Source organism: Apiospora kogelbergensis, assembly GCF_038363985.1.
Source record: "Apiospora kogelbergensis strain CBS 113332 chromosome Unknown utg000003l_segment0_segment0, whole genome shotgun sequence".
Classification (NCBI taxonomy): Eukaryota; Fungi; Ascomycota; class Sordariomycetes; order Amphisphaeriales; family Apiosporaceae; genus Apiospora; species Apiospora kogelbergensis.
This window is the reverse complement of record NW_027117420.1, coordinates 4,350,008-4,368,341: the sequence shown is the minus strand read 5'-3', so window position 1 is coordinate 4,368,341 and position 18,334 is coordinate 4,350,008. Positions and strand designations below refer to the sequence as shown.

Genomic DNA, 18,334 nt, shown 5'->3' with positions numbered 1-18,334 from the left:
ACCTGCTCGGGCCTCCTTTGTCACGACAGCTTATTGGTGATATCACCATTGACGGTTCTTGTCATAACATTGTTTGATAGCATTTCCATGTACGTGGCCGGGCTTTCTACCATTTCAAAGCAGGAACCCATACACATTTGCACCCTTGACACCATGGCAGCACCGGAAGACCAGAAGGTGCCGATTCATATCCGGGATTCGGTGCTCGAACACGCGACAAGAACCAAGCACGCCGTTCATGATGCGAGCAGCTTCATGGCGGAGCTGCAGGTTCAGCAAGCACAGTACGCCTGTCTCCACTGGGTTGTTCACTTCGAAATCTTGAAGCAGATGCCTCAGCCTCCTGCGTCAATCTCGTACGAGAATCTCGCCAGCAAGGCGCACGTGCCTCTCGTCACGCTCCGGTCCGTCCTACGCATGCTCATGACCAAGGGCCTCCTGTGCGAAACAACGGACGGTCGTGTATCGCATAATACCATCTCAGCACCCTTTGCCAAGAATACCCACTTTGAAGTCTGGCTGCGGCACGTGGTGAACCACACGGTGCCCCTGTTTGGCGCCATGATAGGGGCCACGGACAAATACGGGGACAGCAAGAAGATCAACGAGACAGCCTTCAACGTTGTGGCCGACACGGAGCTGTCTTTCTTCGAGCACCTTAAGGCCCGGCCGGAGCTGGAGCATGAGTTCGACAAGTACATGAAGAGCCAGGCCGAGATCAACACGGGGGTCCGAGCCGAGCACCTGCTGCAGGGCTTTGCGTGGAGCGCGCTGCCGGCGGGGGCGCTGGTCGTCGACGTGGGCGGCGGCAGCGGCGCGACAGCGATGGTGCTCGCCCGGGCGCACGCGGGGCTCCGGCTCGTGGTGCAGGACCAGGCGGTTCCTATCGCCAACGCGCGGGCCGCGCTCGCGGCCGAGTCGAACGCAGACGTGGTGGCGCGCATCAAGCTGGCCGAGCACGACTTCTTCGCGCCGCAGCCCGAGCCCGGCGCCGCCGTCTACCTCCTGCGTACCATCCTGCACGACTGGCCCGACGCCGAGGCCCTGCGCATCCTCGCGCCCCTCGCGCGAGCCCTCGCCCCCGGCGGCCGCATTCTTATCATGGACATGGTCGTCCCGGCCCCGGGGACCGGCGTCCGCACCCTCGAGGCCGCCCTGCGCCAGAAGGACCTCGCTATGATGCTCACCTTCAACGCCAAGGAGCGCGAGACAGACGATTGGTACCGCCTCGTCGCCCAGGTCGACCCACCGTTGGCGATCCGGGCTATCCAGAGGCCGGAGGGGTGTCAGCACTCGGTTGTGGAGATATCTTTGGCTTCTGAGGCATGATACGTGAGGCGTGGGCCGGCTCAGAGCATTTGCGATAAGCTACAGTTGGAGACGGATCAATCGCGATGAATGAAGCATGGTAAGGGCCATAAATTGCAGTCGATGGAGATGTTACAGTTTATGTTCATTTTTGTTCACCGTGGATAGAAACCGTGGGCTAGAATATGACTTTATTAAAGTGAGATCTGCTTGCTGGTCATCCCTCCCTTACCAACTGATCCGGCCTTAATTATCATAGGGCCTGATAAACTGCAAACTACCAGGATGTTACACGCGCAGTAATGTATGGCTGTCTGAAAAGAATATTTATAGACGTTGCACTGGCAAGATAATTCTAACCACTCGCCCGATATATAAAGCGTAGATATGAGGCAGAAGTAATTTTATAGGTAGTACCGACAGTTGATTGGCAAATTTTATATATGTCCTGTAAACTAAATTATGATTCCAGGAGGCACGCGCGTTTCTTGAAATCATTCTCTTGTTGTTTGGCTTGTCGGTGTAGTAACAAATACAAACCCCTATTCATTGCATCCCCTTTCTTGATCTTCCACGTCTCCAGGCTCCCACTAGGCACCAGCGCCAGCTTTCCTATTAGCCATGACGGCTACCTTCTTCCAACTGTCAATAGGCTGGTGAAAGCGGGAAAAGTTCCTCGTACAGCGCTGGACTGCCTCGCGGCCCCTTGGGCCGGCGTCTTTGTTGAAGGCTTGGATCAAGGCCTCGATGCTCGATGCTTGGAGCACACCGTTTTGGGTGTTCCAAGCGTCGCGGAAGTGGCGGAACAACTCGACGCCATCAAGAAGGGCGTGGTTGCCGCCCTCGCCGCCGAATATGGGCATGGCGTGAGCGGCGTCGCCGACTAGCACGACACCCCGCCGGGCGGCGGCGTCGAGGTCCGCTGGTGGCACGGTGACGGTTCGCGCGCGCCAGTTGTATACCCGGTCCCGCTTGACGGCGTCGGCGTTGACCATGATGGAGAAGGGCGGGGCCATGTCCCGGCTCCGGAGCTCCTTGAGCAGGTGCTGTGGCACCTTGATCACCTCGGCGCGGTCCGGCATCCATAGTGGATCGCCGTCACCTTGCCGGGCGCGCGAGTAAGACCAGTCCAGGTGGACGTCGTCGTTACCGGCGCTGGCAACGGTGAGAAATGTGTTGAAGTTGTCGCCCACGCCCGCGGCGACATTCGAGGGGCCGAGCGACGTCCTAACGAACGAATCATACTTGGCTCTGCTCATGTGGACCTTTCCGTGAAACAGCACCACGGGGAGGATCTCGGGCTGTATGTGCGGCAGGACAAGGTTCCTTACTATTCACATGATAGGTTAGATGCATGCAAGAGGCCTTGTCGGGGACAAAAACACCAAAAGGCGTAGACGTACCCGTGGAATGCACACCATCTGCGCCTACCAGAATTGAGCCCTCATACTGGATGCCGCTTTGCAGGCTCACTCTGACCAGCCCGGGACCCCCTCTACGCTCTTCACCTCGTGCTCGTACTTCACGTCAACGCCCTTGGCCAGCCAGTCGCGCAGGAAGCTCCGGTTCGCGCGAAACAAGCCGGAATTATGGCCCTCGGCATGGGCCTCCGGGTTGAATAGCATCTCGCCGGTGCTGTTATCCCGAAAGCTAAGATCGGCGAAACCACGTCCTCCAACGCCACGATCGACGGCGACAGCGTGCTGGAAATCCTCTTCGGAACAGCCATTACCCACCTCCCTCAGGAGCGGGCCAAACGCCCAGTCTCGTGCTGTGATGCCGTGGCCCTGGCTTCGGTCCGAGACAGACTTTTCGAATATTATCACAGGAATGCCGTTGTCTTGGAGCAAACGTGCCAGGCTTAGGCCGGCGATTCCAGCACCGGCGATAATAACTGGTTTCTCAACACTCATCGTTACAATGATATGCTCGTGCGCTATTCTCGCTTCCAGGTTTCCTCGATGTTATTTAGGGATATATGATGGGAGGAAGTTTGAAACGTAAAACGAAAAGGGTTTGGATATTTACGGTCAGGCTTCGCCAAATAATCCGCCAAGCAAAGTCCTGACTGGACTGCCGGTTGGTGAAGAAGACAATATCAGAAAGTGCCGAAACTCGACAGACCAGAATCGGGATTTCGGTCCCCGACGGACCCAACACCCACAACTTCGGGAATCTACGCGATCGGAATTCCGATGGATCCCGCATATCAAGTTCCGTCGGAAACGTTATCAAACAGCCGCTCCAAGACCGTGAGGAAGGTTCATGGAGTTTCCCTGTGATACATAACTTAAAGATGCGGTCGTACCAGACGCTTCCACTCTTGGTTGGTAACAGGTGAACTGATAACGCTACGAGGCCTGATATTCAACCCACTTTCCTTTCTACCATTGCATTCATCCCCGACCGCTTGGGCACAAATCCAATACAATCACGGAAATACGCGACGCCATGTCCCAGATCAAGACGCTGAAGCTCTACGCCCATCCAGCGGTACGTCGCCCACCCGGCCTGGGATGAAACGGAGAGGCTAACGATGCAGTTGAAAACAGGCACCACATCCGTGGAAAATCATCCTCATTCTCACAGAGTTAGAGCTGCCCTTCGAAGTGGCGTACAAGACGACGGCTGCCGTCACCAAGGAGCAGATCCGGGCCATGAACCCCAACGAGCGCGTGCCCATCCTCGAGGACCCGAACACGGGCCTCACGCTTTGGGAGACGGGGGCCATCGCCGAGTACATCATCGAAACATACGACCAGGAGGCCAAACTCTCGTTCAAAACGGCAGCCCAAAAGTGGGAGACGCGCATGTGGGTTTTCTTCAACGTCACGACGCAGGACCAGTACTATGGGCAAAAGGCCTATTTCACCCTGGTAAGCAGCAAACATGCTTCTTCCACAGCATCATGCTAAAGCGCACAACCCGACCCAGTTCCACGAGAATAAGGACATCCCGACGGTGCTGCAGCACTACACGGATGAGGTGAAACGCGTGCTCGGCGTGTTGGAGCTGCACCTGAGCCGGACGGGGCAGGCCTACCTGGTGGGGGACCGGGTCACATATGCCGACCTCATGTTCGCCCCGTTCCACAACGTGCTCTGCAGCGTGATCTTGTACCCCGATTTCGAGGCCGAGTGGCGGGCTGACTTCCCGCACTGCTACGAGTGGCACCAGCGCCTGATGCAGCGGCCGAAGGTGCGCGACGTCTTCAAGCGTAGGGCTGAGGCGGAACGCGTCATGCACGAGGAAAACGGCCGCACGATTCGATAACTCACAAGTGGCCAGTGTAATGGCCGTAGTTCTTTGTGTCATATTATTCTGCATAATGCAGCACAGGATGAGAATAGAAGCTTTTCCATAAACTTCTGTCCACGGGGATACCATCCACCCATAACCAGGACCCTGTAATGAATAGGTACGTGTACATAGTAGAGCACCACGTGGGACACGGTAAGATGGACCGATGGCGCCGTCGCCAGCGGAAACATGGGGGTCGGGGGTCCCCTGCAGCCATCGCACGCGATCACAATATCAGTCGTATGGATCGGGGCTTCGGAACCCGCGCTTCGTCGCTGCTAGCACTTCCGCGGCCATGCTAGGTCCAGCAGAAGGCCTCATTGGCTCGCTCTGCTTGCTAGACTTGGATATTTTATTGTATACCCCTCTTACCTACGTACCCGCCATGGGCCCAGATAACCTTTCTCGAAGCATCAAGCGGGATGTACTAAGCAGGGGCTCCCCGGTCACTATGCAGTGGTGGCCAATGGTACCTTATCGTATCCGTTCCGTTCCGTTCCGTCGCCATCTATCTCTCGCGCTCAACTTCCCTGATTATGCCCTGCAGCTCGCCTTGGATGTTGGCAATGCCAAGCCCCAGCCAGCCCCAGCCCTGTCTGTGTTTTTCATCGTCATCGGCCGTCGTCGCCCTCGGGCCCCGAGCGATTGGTAGATAGTCGCCTCCGCCCGCGTGGGGGCTCCCCTGCTCGTCGTGCCCCTTCCCATCGCCGCGGCCTTGGTTATTGCCAGGGGCGAGCATTTCAATCCCCACGTACGTATCCAGGCCCGCGTCCGTGCCCCCCTCTGAGTCTTGGGCCTCATTGGAGGCGGCGGTGGCCAGGTTGGCCAGTCGCTCGACCAGAGCTTCGACCTTGCGCAGCTCGCGTAGGACGATGACGCGCAGCATGCTTGCCTGATCCTCGTCGTCGAGGTCCAGCATGCCCATCCGAATCTGCGTCGGATGCAGGCGGTCGACGCAGCCGCCCGTTGCCGCCTCGCGGTACCAGAAGAGCATCTTGGCCAGCAGCGCCAGGTATAGCAGCGCCAGGTGCGGTGTCACCACGCATGTGCAGTCCACCAGCTTCGCAAAGCGTTGAAGTCCCGTCTTATTGACGAGTAGCACCTCATCGAGGCTGGGCAACACATCAGCTCCGGCGCTGGCTGTGGTAGGCGAGGGCGCAGTCGCCCCTGTGTCGGGAGGCTGCGGCCAGATCGATGGTTTGTAGCTCACCGCGCCGCCCTCGGAGACTGACCCAAGGTTGTCCCGGGGAGGCGCGGCGGGACTGTGTTGGAGTGATTGTAGTATAGCCAGAGCCTGAGCCTCGCAGTCGTGTGGGAGGGAGCAGCGCCGGGCCGCGTCCGGCTCGAAAGGGGCTGCATGAGTCGGCGGTAGCGACAGAGAAACCGACGCCGCCGACGAGACCGAGGCCAGTGACGACGTCGCTGTCGTCGTGGACTCGTCCCCGAATGTGAGTCCCTCATTGGTTCGCAGAGGCCGAGGCAACGCGGGAGGCTCGGTCGAGGCCATGTCCATATCTATGGCCATGTCGCCGTAGGTCGCGGCGAACCCGTCCTCGCCCCAGAATGGCGTGCCGTCGAAGACAACGTCGCCGACATCTAGAGACGAGAAAAAGTAAACATCAGACCCTCCGCGTCCGACTCCCGTTCTCCCCGCCTGCGCCCGGTGATCGTGCTGCTGGTGCTGAGGATCGCATTGGGAGGCTACCCGCTTGGACCACGACTGCTTGCCATACCTTCGGGAGACGCTGAAGGTGCATTCAATTTCGTTCAACTGGCAGCGATCACATGCAACCAAGTCCTTTCGGTCACATTTGACCTTGGCTACTGAGCAGCCGTCACATGCGCGGCGCAGTCGGGTCCTGCACCTCGGTGTTACCGTCTCCATGGCGGTGGGTGGCTCGTGTTGTCGGCGTTGCCCAGTCCTTAGTTCAGCAAAAGATCGGCTCAAGGCAATAGTTGTGCATGTAAGTCGTCTCAGTTTTCATCCCGTAGTCGGGGTGCCGTGTCTGAATGGATTGGCAGTCAATTTACTATCTACCGACAAATGGCTCGTATCTGGTGAAGGATGCCGCGCTCCCTATGTTCGCTTATTATAGTAAACAAGCTTTTAAGCCAGCCGTAACGAGGCAACAAAACGTACATAGACACGCACTCGCCTCGACCACGACGTGAGGAACCTGCATGATTTAGTACAAACCTTCTCAGCGTTACACGCAGGCCGCTGGCGGTGTCACGACTGGGACAAAACAAGCCACTTGCGCGGGAGGTTATACATATCATTTCCCGTTGACGTTAGTAGCATCTCGATTGTCGTGTGGTTACTGCGTAACGGGTGCTTCTCGGTGGGCCCTAAGGTTTGCTATATAGTAAATTTCACTCTATATCGACAGATTTAGAAATGGCGGATAGGCGGAACGGTTCCCAGCCAGGTAGTTGACGCCCCGACACCAGATCGCGAGAGCCGCTGGGTCGTCCCGCATTTAGCAGTGGATCAAGACTAAAACAAAACGAAGCCAAGATTTGCGGGAGCGATCCACAACCTGTTGGGGTAATTCTGGGAATTCCACCACTTTCCGCATTATAAGGACGATGCAAACGTGGCAACATCTGACCCCGACACCCACGTCAAACACCAAACCGGGGGGTTCAAAACGATCCACACCTCATCTCGACCGAGCGCGGGGCCGCGGGGCAGCGGGGAGGCGGGGAGGCGGAAGAAATTCAATCTCCGGGGAGAGAGATAGGAGGGAGATAAGAGAGGGATAGGGGAGAGCCTGGAAGACAGAGGGAGGCTATATGGCGTGACTTGGGATGGCGTAGCGCCGGGGACTGGTCGGGCTTCGTGTCCCTGGGGAATCCTCGCTGACCGAGAGATAACCTTGATGTCGGGGGCAGGATGAGAAGGGCGAAGGGATGCCATGATGGACGTGACGGCGCCTCGGTGAAGCTTCGGGCAGTCAAATAGAAGCAGAGTGCGGCGAGGCCTTATGGTGTGTGTATTTTCCCATCCGCCAGGCGACAATCTTCAACATTGTCACGCTGCCAAGCTCTCCTGCTCTCAACGACCTCGTCATCTTTGTCATTCTTCGCTAAGCAGTTCGATAGAATCATGTCACCTTTGCCCACCACGAGCGGCGCGTCGTCCAGCACCGAGGCGTGGACCGATGCGGCCAAGGCGTTGACGCTATCGCTCATCTTCTTCCCTAACGACTTCCCCTCGGATGCCGGTGATGCATTCCGGAGCCTGCAGCGACACAGCAAAGACACGAGGTGTCGCCTACTGGCGACCCTGCTGGACATGTGTAACCGAGCCATCGCCGACGAAGTGGCGCTGCTGCCCAAGACATGGCAACGCCACGTGCCGCCCGTGACCGATTTCCTCGCCCTATACCACGACACCGAGTTCCGAAAGGGCCCACTCGGGGGCGCTATGGAAGGCGTGTACTTGTGCATCCTGCACCTCGGATGCATCACGGCGTAAGTGAGCCAGGCGTCCTGCCTCCGGTCCTGTTCACCTCGAGTGCCACTAACAGTCAGTGCCTCACAAGCTACCATGAAATCGCCAACGTGCCATACGAGTTTGCAAAGACAGGCACGACGATCGCTGCCATTGGTTGCGGGCTTCTTGGCGCCACCGCAGTTGCTGTCTCGCCAACGCTAGAATATCTTGCCACCACTGCCACCCCCAGGTGGTGAGGGTCGCATTCCGGTTGGGCATCCACGTATACGAGGTTTCGTCGCTTCTCGAGGCGCCTGTGGTCAAGGGGGACGCCGAGAGCTGGGCTTATGTCGTCCCAGGTGTGCAGGCCGACACTGTGCAGGCCGAAATCGACGCCTACAACAAGATGACGGTGAGTACGCCTCGCACCTATCCCTACGCCTCGCCCCAGGTAATACTGATTGGCCGTCTCATAGTTGAATCCCAAACTCACGACCATCTTCATCAGCGCATCCGACAGTGCCTCGGTGAGCGTCAGTGGTCCACCATCGCGCCTTGCTGCCTTTTTCAAGGGATCTGCCGTTCTCCGCTTTTCAAACTTCTTTCCCCTTCCCGTGCACCACGGCCTCTGCCATGCCTCCCACATCTACACCTCTCACGACGTTGAGGCCATCCTCGGGCCCACCAGGGTAGCGGGCGAGTACGAACTGCCGTTGCTAAACACGCTCCTGTCGTCCGAGACGGGCCGGCCTTTCTCCGCCACGACCTTTGACGGCCTCTTGGCTGAGGTGCTCGACCAGATCCTGACGCAGAGCATCCACACCGACAGCATCGCCGACAGTATCGTGACACGTCTGGCGCCCAAGGCGGTCGACGAGTATGTTATCTGGAGCTTCCGCTCCTCGCTGGTTCTCAAAGGAATCTGCGCCAAGATCGAGGCCTGCCCCGATGCGCCGCTGCCCGTCCGCCGGGACCTCGTCGACGGGCTGGCGCAGGAGCCGAGCCAGCGAATCCCCCTGACCCCCAAGCAGGCCAAGTTGGCCGTCGTCGGCATGTCTTGCCGACTGCCTGGCGGCGCCAACGACCTGGAGCTGTACTGGAGACTGCTCGCCGAGGGCCGTGACGTGCATACTACCGTCCCGCCCGACCGTTTTGACCTCAGCGCCCACTACGATCCGACCGAACAGAGGGAAAACACCACGAACACGCCCTATATGAACTTCATGGACAGGCCTGGATTCTTCGACGCCGGCTTCTTCAATATGTCGCCACGGGAGGCGCTCGAAACGGACCCCATGCACCGCCTGGCACTGGTCACAGCGTACGAGGCCCTGGAAATGGCCGGCTGCGTTCCGAACCGGACTCGCTCGACCAGCTCCGCCCGAGTTGGTTCCTATTACGGACAAGCTAGCGACGACTGGCGGGAACTGGTATGTATGACGCTGAATGGAACGGCCACGCACGGCATGCTGACGATACGGCCCAGAACGGTAGCCAGAACATTGGCACATACGCTGTACCTGGCGGAGAACGTGCTTTTGCAAACGGTCGTATTCATTACTTTTTTAAATTCAGCGGCCCTTGTTTTAACATGGACACGGCCTGCTCTAGCGGCCTGGCGGCTGTGAATGCGGCTTGCTCGGCGCTTTGGGCCGGTGAGGTCGATACGGCTCTTGCGGGCGGCCTGAACGTAATTACCGACCCCGATAACTTCTGCCAGCTGGGAAAAGGTCATTTCCTCTCCAAGACGGGCCAGGTAGGTGACTCCCCAGCCCCAGCCCATGCTGTCGTACGCTAACGATTGAGCTCTTCTAGTGCAAAGTCTGGGACATTTCGGCCGACGGCTACTGCCGCGCTGACGGCGTCGGAAGCGTCGTGCTGAAGCGTCTCGAGGACGCCGAGGCCGACAACGATAACATCCTCGGCGTCATCCTCGCCGCGGCAACGAACCACTCGGCCGAGGCCGCCTCAATTACGCAGCCCCACGCCCCGACGCAGATGCTAAATTACCGCAACGTTATGTCGAGGGCGGGCGTCAACCCCCTGGACGTGAGCTACGTGGAACTGCACGGGACGGGGACGCAAGTCGGCGACCGCGAGGAGTCGCGCTCCGTCTCTGACGTGTTCGCCCCGCTCGCGCCGCAGAAGCGCCGCAAGAACCAGAAGCTGCTCGTCGGCTCGGCCAAGGGCAATATCGGGCACGGCGAGGCTGCGGCCGGCGTCGCCTCCTTCATCAAGGTGCTCCTTATGTACCAGAAAGGGCTCATCCCACCCCACGTGGGCATGAAGGTCATGAACCCGACCATTCCTCAGGACCTGGCCGAGCGCAACTTGCACCTCTGCCTCGAGCTCACGCCCTGGGTGAAGCCGGGCCGCGCCCCACGCTTCGCCGTCGTCAACAGCTTCGGCGCCCACGGGGGCAATACCACGGTCCTGCTCGAGGACGCGCCGGAGCGGGACCTCGTGGGGACCGACCCGCGCGCCTCCTACCCCGTCACCCTGTCGGCGCGCAGCCGGCCCTCGATGAAGAAGAACATTGGAGCCCTACTCGAGTACCTGGACGAGCACCCCGAGGTCCGCCTCGGCGATCTGTCCTACACGCTGTGCGCGCGTCGCATGCACCACCCATTCCGTATCACGACATCTGTTAGCAGCGTCGATGCGGCCCGCCGTTTCTTGCTTGCCGAAAAGGAAAAGGTCGAAACGTCGCTTGAATCAATCCCTCTCAAGTCGCCGCCGGTCGCTTTTGTTTTTACCGGCCAGGGCGCCTTTTACAATGGCATGGGCCAGCAGCTGTACGCACATTACCCCCAATTCACCTCGGCCGTGGAGCGCCTTGACCGGCTCGTGCAGTCCTTAGGGTTCCCGTCGATCCTGCCTTGTATAGATGGCTCACTAGAAGGAGAAGCCTCGCCCTTGGTGTCGCAACTGGCTATTGTAGCCTTGGAGATTGCCCTTGTCCAGTTCTGGAAGTCATTGGGCATCGTGCCCATGGCGGTACTGGGTCACAGCCTGGGCGAGTACGCAGCCTTGGTGGCCACAGACACACTAAGCCAGGCAGATGCCTTGTTCCTCGTAGGTTCTCGAGCCAAGCTGTTGATGGAGTCTTGCGAGCAGGGGACCCACGGCATGCTGGCAGTGCGGGCGCCTCTCGCGATGATAGAGGAGAAGCTGGCGGCCGCGGAACCTCTAAAAGACGTCTCCTATGAGGTCTCGTGCATCAACACGGAGCAGGATACCGTTCTCAGTGGTATAAAGGAAGACCTGGCTAAGATTGAGGCCGGACTGAAAGAAAGTGGCCTGAAATGCACCATGGTCAACGTCCCCTTCGCCTTCCACTCCGACCAGGTCGAACCCGTGTTAGCGCCTCTTGAGAAGCTGGCCGAGAACATCAAGTTCAAGACGCCCGTGATTCCCGTCATCTCACCACTCCTCGCCGAGTGCATATTCGACGGCAAGACTATCAACGCATCGTACCTCAGGCGCGCAACGAGAGAACCGGTGGACTTTGTCGGGGCGCTCGATGCAGCGCAGGAGCTGGGCACGGTTGGCGACGATACGGTGTGGATCGAGATCGGGCCGCACTTGCTCGCAGGCAACCTGGTGAAGGATGTGGTTGGGAGCAGGCGTGTCGTGGCGTCGCTCCAGCGCTCCGTGGACAACTTTGCCACCATAAGCTCCTCGTTGGCTTCGCTGCACGAAATGGGCGTGGGGATCGTTTGGAACGAGTATTTCCGCCCCTACGAAAAGGCACATCGACTCCTGACATTGAAGTCGTACCAGTGGAATGAAAAGGACTACTGGATCCCCTACATTGGCAACTGGACACTGGATAAGGCCAACATCAAGCACAACTTGGAGAAGCTGGCAGGTAGGAGCGCAGATGTTACTCTGTCGTCGAAGCTCAAGACGTCGCTGATCCACGGCATCCTCTCGGAGACAATCGAGGCTAGCAAGGCGTCCATCACGACGCAGTCGAACTTGCTCGACCCGTCCTTCCTTGAGGCCGTGGACGGGCACAATATGAACGGGCATGGTGTTGCGACCCAGGTAAGTGAACATGACAATTTTCTTTTTCAAATAAGTGTAGATTTCTGACGTTCGCAGTCCATCTGGGCCGATATGGCTTTCACGGTTGGTCGGTACCTGCACCGGCAACTCAAATCTGTGCCGAAAGACTTGGAGATGAACATCCGTGACGTGGTCATTTTGGAGGGGCAGGTGGCAGATCGCAAGCAAGAGAGGCAAATCATCCAGCTCGAAGCCGTGCTGGACGCCGAGACGCGCACCATGCCAATTCAGCTCTACAACGTCTCCAACGATGGAATGCGCGCCGCTGAGGCGTTCGGCAGCCTCGCCGTATCCTTTGAGGACCCCGAAGCGTGGCGACGGGAGTGGGCACGGCTGGAGCACCTCGTCGCGGGCCAGATCGAGTCGCTCGAGGCACGGGCGGCGGCCGGGCGGGCCAACCGCCTCACCAAGGGCATGGCCTACACGCTCTTCAAGAACGTGGTCGACTACGCGGAGCGGTACCGCGGCATGGACACGGTCGTCGTCGACGGGTACGAGGCGTGCGCCGACGTGACGCTCGCAGCCGAGGCGGGCGGCGTCTGGCACACGCCGCCGCACTGGATCGACAGCGTCGCGCACCTGGCCGGTTTCGTCATGAACGGCAGCGACGCTTCCGACACGGCCGGCTCCTTCTTCGTCACACCCGGCTGGGAGAGCATGCGCTTCTTGCGCCCGCTCGCCGTCGGCGCCCGCTACCGCAGCTACGTCAAGATGCTGCCGACCGCTGACAAGGGCACCCGTGCTGGTGATGTCTACATCATGCAGGACGGCGCTATCGTCGGTATGGTGGGCCAGATCAAGTTCCGCCAGTTCCCGCGCCTGCTCATGAGCCGCTTCTTCTCGCCCGACAAGGGCGGCCATGTCCCGGCGCCGCCGCAGCCAGAGGTAGCGCCAGCACCAGCCCCCGCTGCTCAGGCGCCAGCGTCTCCCGTCCCGGCGGCCACCTCAGTCCCAGCCCCAGCCCCAGCCCCAGCCCCAGCCCCACCGGCCACGGCACAAGTGTCCATGCCCAAGGTGGCTTCTACCTCGGATGATGACGGTGGTCTGCGTGGCAAGATCTTCGCCATGATCGCGGCCGAGACGGGCTTGGACCGGTCTGACCTGCATCCCAACACACAGTTTGCCAACGTCGGCGTCGACTCACTCATGTCGCTCGTGCTCGCCGAGAAGTTCAAGGCCAACCTCGGCATCGACATCAAAAGCTCGCTGTTCCTTGAGTGCCCGTCGATTGACGAATTCTGCGCTTGGCTCGAAGAAAATCGATGAGGTGCCAGCAAATCGAGAGTGTGGTCTAGAGTAGACGGGAAGTAAACTTGCAAATTGTATACATATTATCGGTATATTGCATACATAAGAGTAATAGATCACGAGACATAATCCCACATAGAAAAGCTCCATGCAATGGTAGTTGGTAGCCGTGCAGCTCGTGGTGTGATGATATATTATTAATTCAAGTTCTAGTAGTATCGAGCCTTAGAAATAAAAAGTAGAGCCAGATCATTGGTGGAATTGTTTCGTGGTTAGGAGCGCTGCGGGTTATCAAAGGGTTTCCTTAACATAAACAATATTCTTTGTCGTTATGTCATGTTAATATACCGGATTCAGGACTAATTAAACAGGCTCTTTGTTGTCTAAGTCACAAATATAATATTGACTGGTTCAGGATATACTTAAAGCGAGCCGCGTGCTTATCTGGTATCCTCAGTGTTCCCATAGCAGACTAAACCACTCATGTGATTCACTGAAAATGGCAAATTCTTTAAAAGTTGGGTTCAAGGATGCTGAAGATGTGGCAAGTGCATTAGCTATAGGGAATAGGGTCTTTATCCGGCAGTCTACAGTTGCTCTATATTTGTTAGGTGTCCTCGCCATAATTGTATTCTTTCTTGCGCACATGCTGGCAAGCCATCCTGGCTTCTACGCATATCCACGAACAGCCAGTAGTCACGAGCCCACAGCGGTAGTGGCTTTTGTCCTACCGGCGTGACGCTTCGGGTAGTTTTGTTTCTTACTTTGCCTTGCAGAAGTCGTCTAAGGTAGCATTGATATAAGTAATTCAATTACTATTTAGTGTTAGAATAACCACATCAATTACTCCTGTCTCCAAGAGGTATATTAGTATCACGCAACTAGGGTTAAGCCAACGTTGTGCTCGTGTCATCGCGAACATCAATTATCATATAGAGATCAATAGTGAATTCCTTTTTGTCTCTACTCAAGATTTGACCTTCGCAGTCCAGGTGTTATTCTTTAATAACAAATTTCAGATTCATATTTTAAGGGTAACAAAGTCCTGTTTTATCTCCTCTCATTGATTCAATGTCCTCCAAACCAACTTCACCCCACTAACACCCCCTTCCCGCATTTGTTGCAACGCGTTCTCTTCGCGCTCCAACATGTTCTTACCCTCAACGAGCCGATACCGCTGCGGCGTAACGATCCCCTGAGCGAGGAGCGCCGGCATAATCTCCGACGGCAGCTTCTCCTTAAAAAAAGGGTTATTGTTATACACGAAAAACGTCCGCACCCCCTTTACCGTTATGCCGGAACTTGCTGCGGTACCCAGACTGCCCAGAACCTCGGCCACGTCCATGGAGTACTCGGGCACCTGCTCGGGGGCTCGCGTGTGTCAGGATCACGGGCAACATGACGGCAACGACGGAGCCCGTCTGCGCGATCTTGCCTCGGATGATGGGGCCTAGACTGCCGTCGCGGGAGCCGATGCAGTCGATGATGAACGGGATCGCCTCCGCTGCCCCGTCGCTGTTCGCGCCGCTCTGGTGCAATCTAGATGCGGCGGCTAGGACCTTTTGTGCGATGCCGGCGTCGCGGTAGTCGAAGCATTCGGATGCACCTAGGCCGCGGAGATACTCGTGGTGGGAAGGGGACGCTGTGGCTAGAATTTGCCGGTACCCGTACCAGCGCAGGACCTGAAGGGCAAACTGCCCGACCGAGGACGCGGCGCCCCAGACCAGGATGGGATCATTCGCGTGGTCTGGCACGTAGTTCTCAGGCTTGGGCCAGGGGGTGGGCAGACCTAGGTCTGTAGCCATGGTGTTAAAGACAGTAATCAAGTTCTCGGACACTGTGGCGGCCTCTTCGGATGAGATATTCTCGGGGATCTAATCAAGGGGTCATCGTGAGTTTAGTATACGAAACTGCTGATAGAGGTACGGGGAGACTTACCTTTCCAAACATCCACTCAGGCGCCGTGACATACTCCTGGTGACCTTTGTATCGAGGCTCCTGGAACGCCCACCCAAACACCCGATCCCCCACCTGCAGCCGGCCTGCGGCGCTGGGCCCGACCTCCTCGACGACGCCTACGGTAGTAGACCCGAAGATGTCGCCCGACTTCATCAAGAGCCCTCCGTCGGCCCGATGAAGGTCGAGGGGCGTCGACGCGGTGAACTGTGACCGGATCAGGATCTCGTCGCCTTTTGGCGACACAGTGGGCACCTGAATGGCTTCGAGGGGCTTCCGGGCACCCACGAAGGCGATGGCCGTGTGAGTGCGGTTGGCAGCCATAGTTAACGATGAGAAATACACAAATGTTTCAAAGTTGGGATGATAACAGATTATACGCTCTCTTTTACCTTTCTGTAGGTGCAGTTGCAATTCTATGACGAGGGTTTGCAGGAGATAGGGTGGAATTGATATTATAAGAGATGTCACACAGTTACCACGGAAGCACTACAGTTACTGGTAGAATTGCCCCGGGGACGACCATTTATAATTAGTCGCAGCCATAGTGATTCCTGTGTCACTCCAGATCTGATTCTCGGCCTGTCGCGACCTTTTTGATTTGTAATGTTGCCCCTATTAGTCAGTCGCCCCGCCCATGATCGGCCCACACTTCACGGCATACGCCGCCGACAATGCTTTGTTCGTACAAATTATGTGATACGACGTATTCGCCAGCATCGTGGTAATTAATCGGGATTGTCTGTACGCTATGGAAATTCTTTCCAGCGATTTCGATTTTCGGAAGGGGTATCTAAACAGAACATAGGCCTGTGGCGATCTCTCTATATCGTCTGTATAATAAATTCAATGTATGCCTCCAAACCTGAGGCGCCGTTACCTCGACAGTAATGTGCCCATCGTTAGAACTGGATTCAATCGCCCAGGATGTCCATCGAGTGGCAGAAAATTTAACCTCGGCCAGCCCGCTTGCTGGGACCAAGGCCGTTGTTGGTACCAATCTCGATATCACTCTCTTGGACCACATTCTCCTTACTGCTGTCGTTGCCGTCCTCGGCACCTGCCTTCTCCGCGTCGTGCGCGTGCGCGGCACGAGAGAAAGCGCTGTTCTGGCCACCAGCCGTAATGAGGCCATACTTGATGGCTTCTTGCTCGACCTCGGCATCCGTCAGGTACGGAAGGTCTTTGGCCGCCTTGACATAAGACATGTTCTCGACGTTGCCCTTCGCGAAGATGATGTCGATCTCCTCCAGGGATCGGTTGGCCGTCTCGGGGTAGAAAAAGTAGATGATGGGGAGGAAAGTTGCGTTGATGGCAGCGAAGAACAGGTAGGTGCCCCAGCTGATCTTTTCGATCATAATGGGGGTGACCATGACAATCAAAAAGTTGAAGAGCCTGTAGGTTTTGTTAGCTACTTATCCCATAATGAATGATCCTAGGGGAGTTGACATACCAGTTGGTGCAAGTGGACACTGCGTTGGCCTTCGCTCGGGTCTTAATGGGGTTGATCTCGGCAGGGTACAGCCAAGGCAGGGGCAACCAGGTGGCACCGAAAGATGCGATATACGTGAAGAGACCAACAGCCGCACCCCGCGCCGCCATGGCGTTCTTGTTTATCAAGCAAGAGAAAGTGATGACCATAGACAAGCATTGTCCAACGGTTCCCCAGAGGAAAAGCTTCCGACGTCCGACTCGCTCAATGATAAACCAAGATACGGTAGCGAAGATGGAGTAAATGATCATGTTGACACCACCCATCAACAGGGCCATGTTGTGGTCGCCGGGGGTGATGGAGTTCTCGAACAAAATGGGGAAGTAGTAAATGACCGCATTGCATCCACCAACCTGTTGCATAAGTTGAGAAGATGCACCGAGCAGCATGCGACGGAAGTGCTGAGTCTTCCCGTTGGTGAAGAGCGCCTTGATAGGAGTAGACTTCTGGCCCGAGAAACCCGAGGCCCGGATAGAGTCAAGAATGACATCGCGCTCCAAGGCAGTTTGCTCACTCCCAAGCTCGTATCCACGCAAGGCAGAAATGACAGTCTCGGCTTCTTCGTAGCGCTCGTGGGTGAGCAACCAACGCGGGGACTCCGGCAGGAACCACATAGCTCCTGACAGGATAAGTCCGAAAACGATTTGGAACGCGATGGGAAAGCGCCAGACGAAATCTGGGTTCGTGGCAAAGGTGCTGCCATAGTCAACCCAGTAGGCAATCAGGGTACCGAAAGCAATGATACCGCCTTCGATGCAAATCAGGAGACCGCGGTTGGTTGTCTTACTACATTCGGCTGTTCCCTTGTCAGCTCAACAACCTAACGTGATTGGGGGCTGCTACACATACCTTGATAAGTCGGAATAGTCGAGGTGTTCAAGCCATTACCAACGCCGGTGACAACACGGCCGACGATGAACTGGGCAAGGGGAGTTGCCCCGGCGACAGCAGTAACCTGGATAACGACACCAATGATCATAACGATACCGCCCAGAATTATACCTTCCATGACGTTAGCAAAAACGTTCGGAGCCGCCTATCAAAGTTCGTCCTACCTTTTCTCCGTCCCAAAAGATCTCCAAACGCCAGCATAAATACGGCGCCAGCCAGGCATCCGATTTCTAGAACTGCATTAGCTCCCGTGGCCTAGCATCGCCAGGGGGAAACACGATCTTACCGTAAATTGCTGTGACAAATCCTTGCATGGTAGGATTGTGTCGCGTCGCCTCAAACATGTCGTTGAACGCAGGAGCGCTGATGATACCAGACATGACACCTTGATCATATCCGAAGAGTAGGAAACCACACGTGGCGATTGTCGACACCATCAACGATAGCGGGCGGCCAGTGAGGCCCATAAAGCGCGGGGACCCCATGATTGTGATCGATCGGAGGAACTTTGGGGGTTTCTGTAGCACGAAGAGGGAAAAGATGCGGCTCGCCAATAGGAGAGTCGAGACTGGGGGGATATCAGTGTCCAAGTAAGCAAGAACCACGATGGTAGCTCTGAAAAGACTCAA

At 57.0% G+C, this 18,334-nt stretch overlaps 7 protein-coding genes across 7 annotated transcripts; 3 read left to right on the top strand and 4 right to left on the bottom strand.

Annotated features, from left to right (window-relative positions):
* Positions 1-153: 153 nt before the first annotated feature.
* Positions 154-1,329, top strand: PG998_006157 (uncharacterized protein; the record flags this gene model as incomplete). The annotated part of the gene is made up of 1 exon (XM_066872975.1): positions 154-1,329. One exon carries the CDS (start codon positions 154-156, stop codon positions 1,327-1,329), a length of 1,176 nt encoding a protein of 391 aa, XP_066733072.1.
* A 569-nt stretch (positions 1,330-1,898) lies between these two features.
* Positions 1,899-3,221, bottom strand: PG998_006156 (VrtH; the record flags this gene model as incomplete). Its single annotated transcript, XM_066872974.1, has 3 exons — positions 1,899-2,638; positions 2,712-2,757; positions 2,808-3,221. The coding sequence occupies 3 exons, from the start codon at positions 3,219-3,221 to the stop codon at positions 1,899-1,901; spliced, it is 1,200 nt and encodes a 399-aa protein (XP_066733071.1).
* A 538-nt stretch (positions 3,222-3,759) lies between these two features.
* Positions 3,760-4,581, top strand: PG998_006155 (uncharacterized protein; the record flags this gene model as incomplete). Its single annotated transcript, XM_066872973.1, has 3 exons — positions 3,760-3,801; positions 3,861-4,184; positions 4,243-4,581. 3 exons carry the CDS (start codon positions 3,760-3,762, stop codon positions 4,579-4,581), a joined length of 705 nt encoding a protein of 234 aa, XP_066733070.1.
* A 535-nt stretch (positions 4,582-5,116) lies between these two features.
* On the bottom strand, positions 5,117-6,493 carry PG998_006154 (uncharacterized protein; the record flags this gene model as incomplete). The annotated part of the gene is made up of 1 exon (XM_066872972.1): positions 5,117-6,493. The coding sequence occupies one exon, from the start codon at positions 6,491-6,493 to the stop codon at positions 5,117-5,119; it is 1,377 nt and encodes a 458-aa protein (XP_066733069.1).
* A 1,224-nt stretch (positions 6,494-7,717) lies between these two features.
* Positions 7,718-13,384, top strand: PG998_006153 (beta-ketoacyl synthase domain-containing protein; the record flags this gene model as incomplete). Its single annotated transcript, XM_066872971.1, has 7 exons — positions 7,718-8,085; positions 8,142-8,247; positions 8,298-8,459; positions 8,524-9,477; positions 9,534-9,803; positions 9,863-12,097; positions 12,155-13,384. 7 exons carry the CDS (start codon positions 7,718-7,720, stop codon positions 13,382-13,384), a joined length of 5,325 nt encoding a protein of 1,774 aa, XP_066733068.1.
* Positions 13,385-14,426: 1,042 nt separating this feature from the next.
* On the bottom strand, positions 14,427-15,646 carry PG998_006152 (NAD(P)-binding protein; the record flags this gene model as incomplete). Its single annotated transcript, XM_066872970.1, has 3 exons — positions 14,427-14,726; positions 14,758-15,240; positions 15,305-15,646. 3 exons carry the CDS (start codon positions 15,644-15,646, stop codon positions 14,427-14,429), a joined length of 1,125 nt encoding a protein of 374 aa, XP_066733067.1.
* Positions 15,647-16,272: 626 nt separating this feature from the next.
* Positions 16,273-18,190, bottom strand: PG998_006151 (sugar transporter; the record flags this gene model as incomplete). The annotated part of the gene is made up of 5 exons (XM_066872969.1): positions 16,273-16,717; positions 16,776-17,610; positions 17,664-17,816; positions 17,870-17,935; positions 17,992-18,190. The coding sequence occupies 5 exons, from the start codon at positions 18,188-18,190 to the stop codon at positions 16,273-16,275; spliced, it is 1,698 nt and encodes a 565-aa protein (XP_066733066.1).
* Positions 18,191-18,334: the final 144 nt, after the last annotated feature.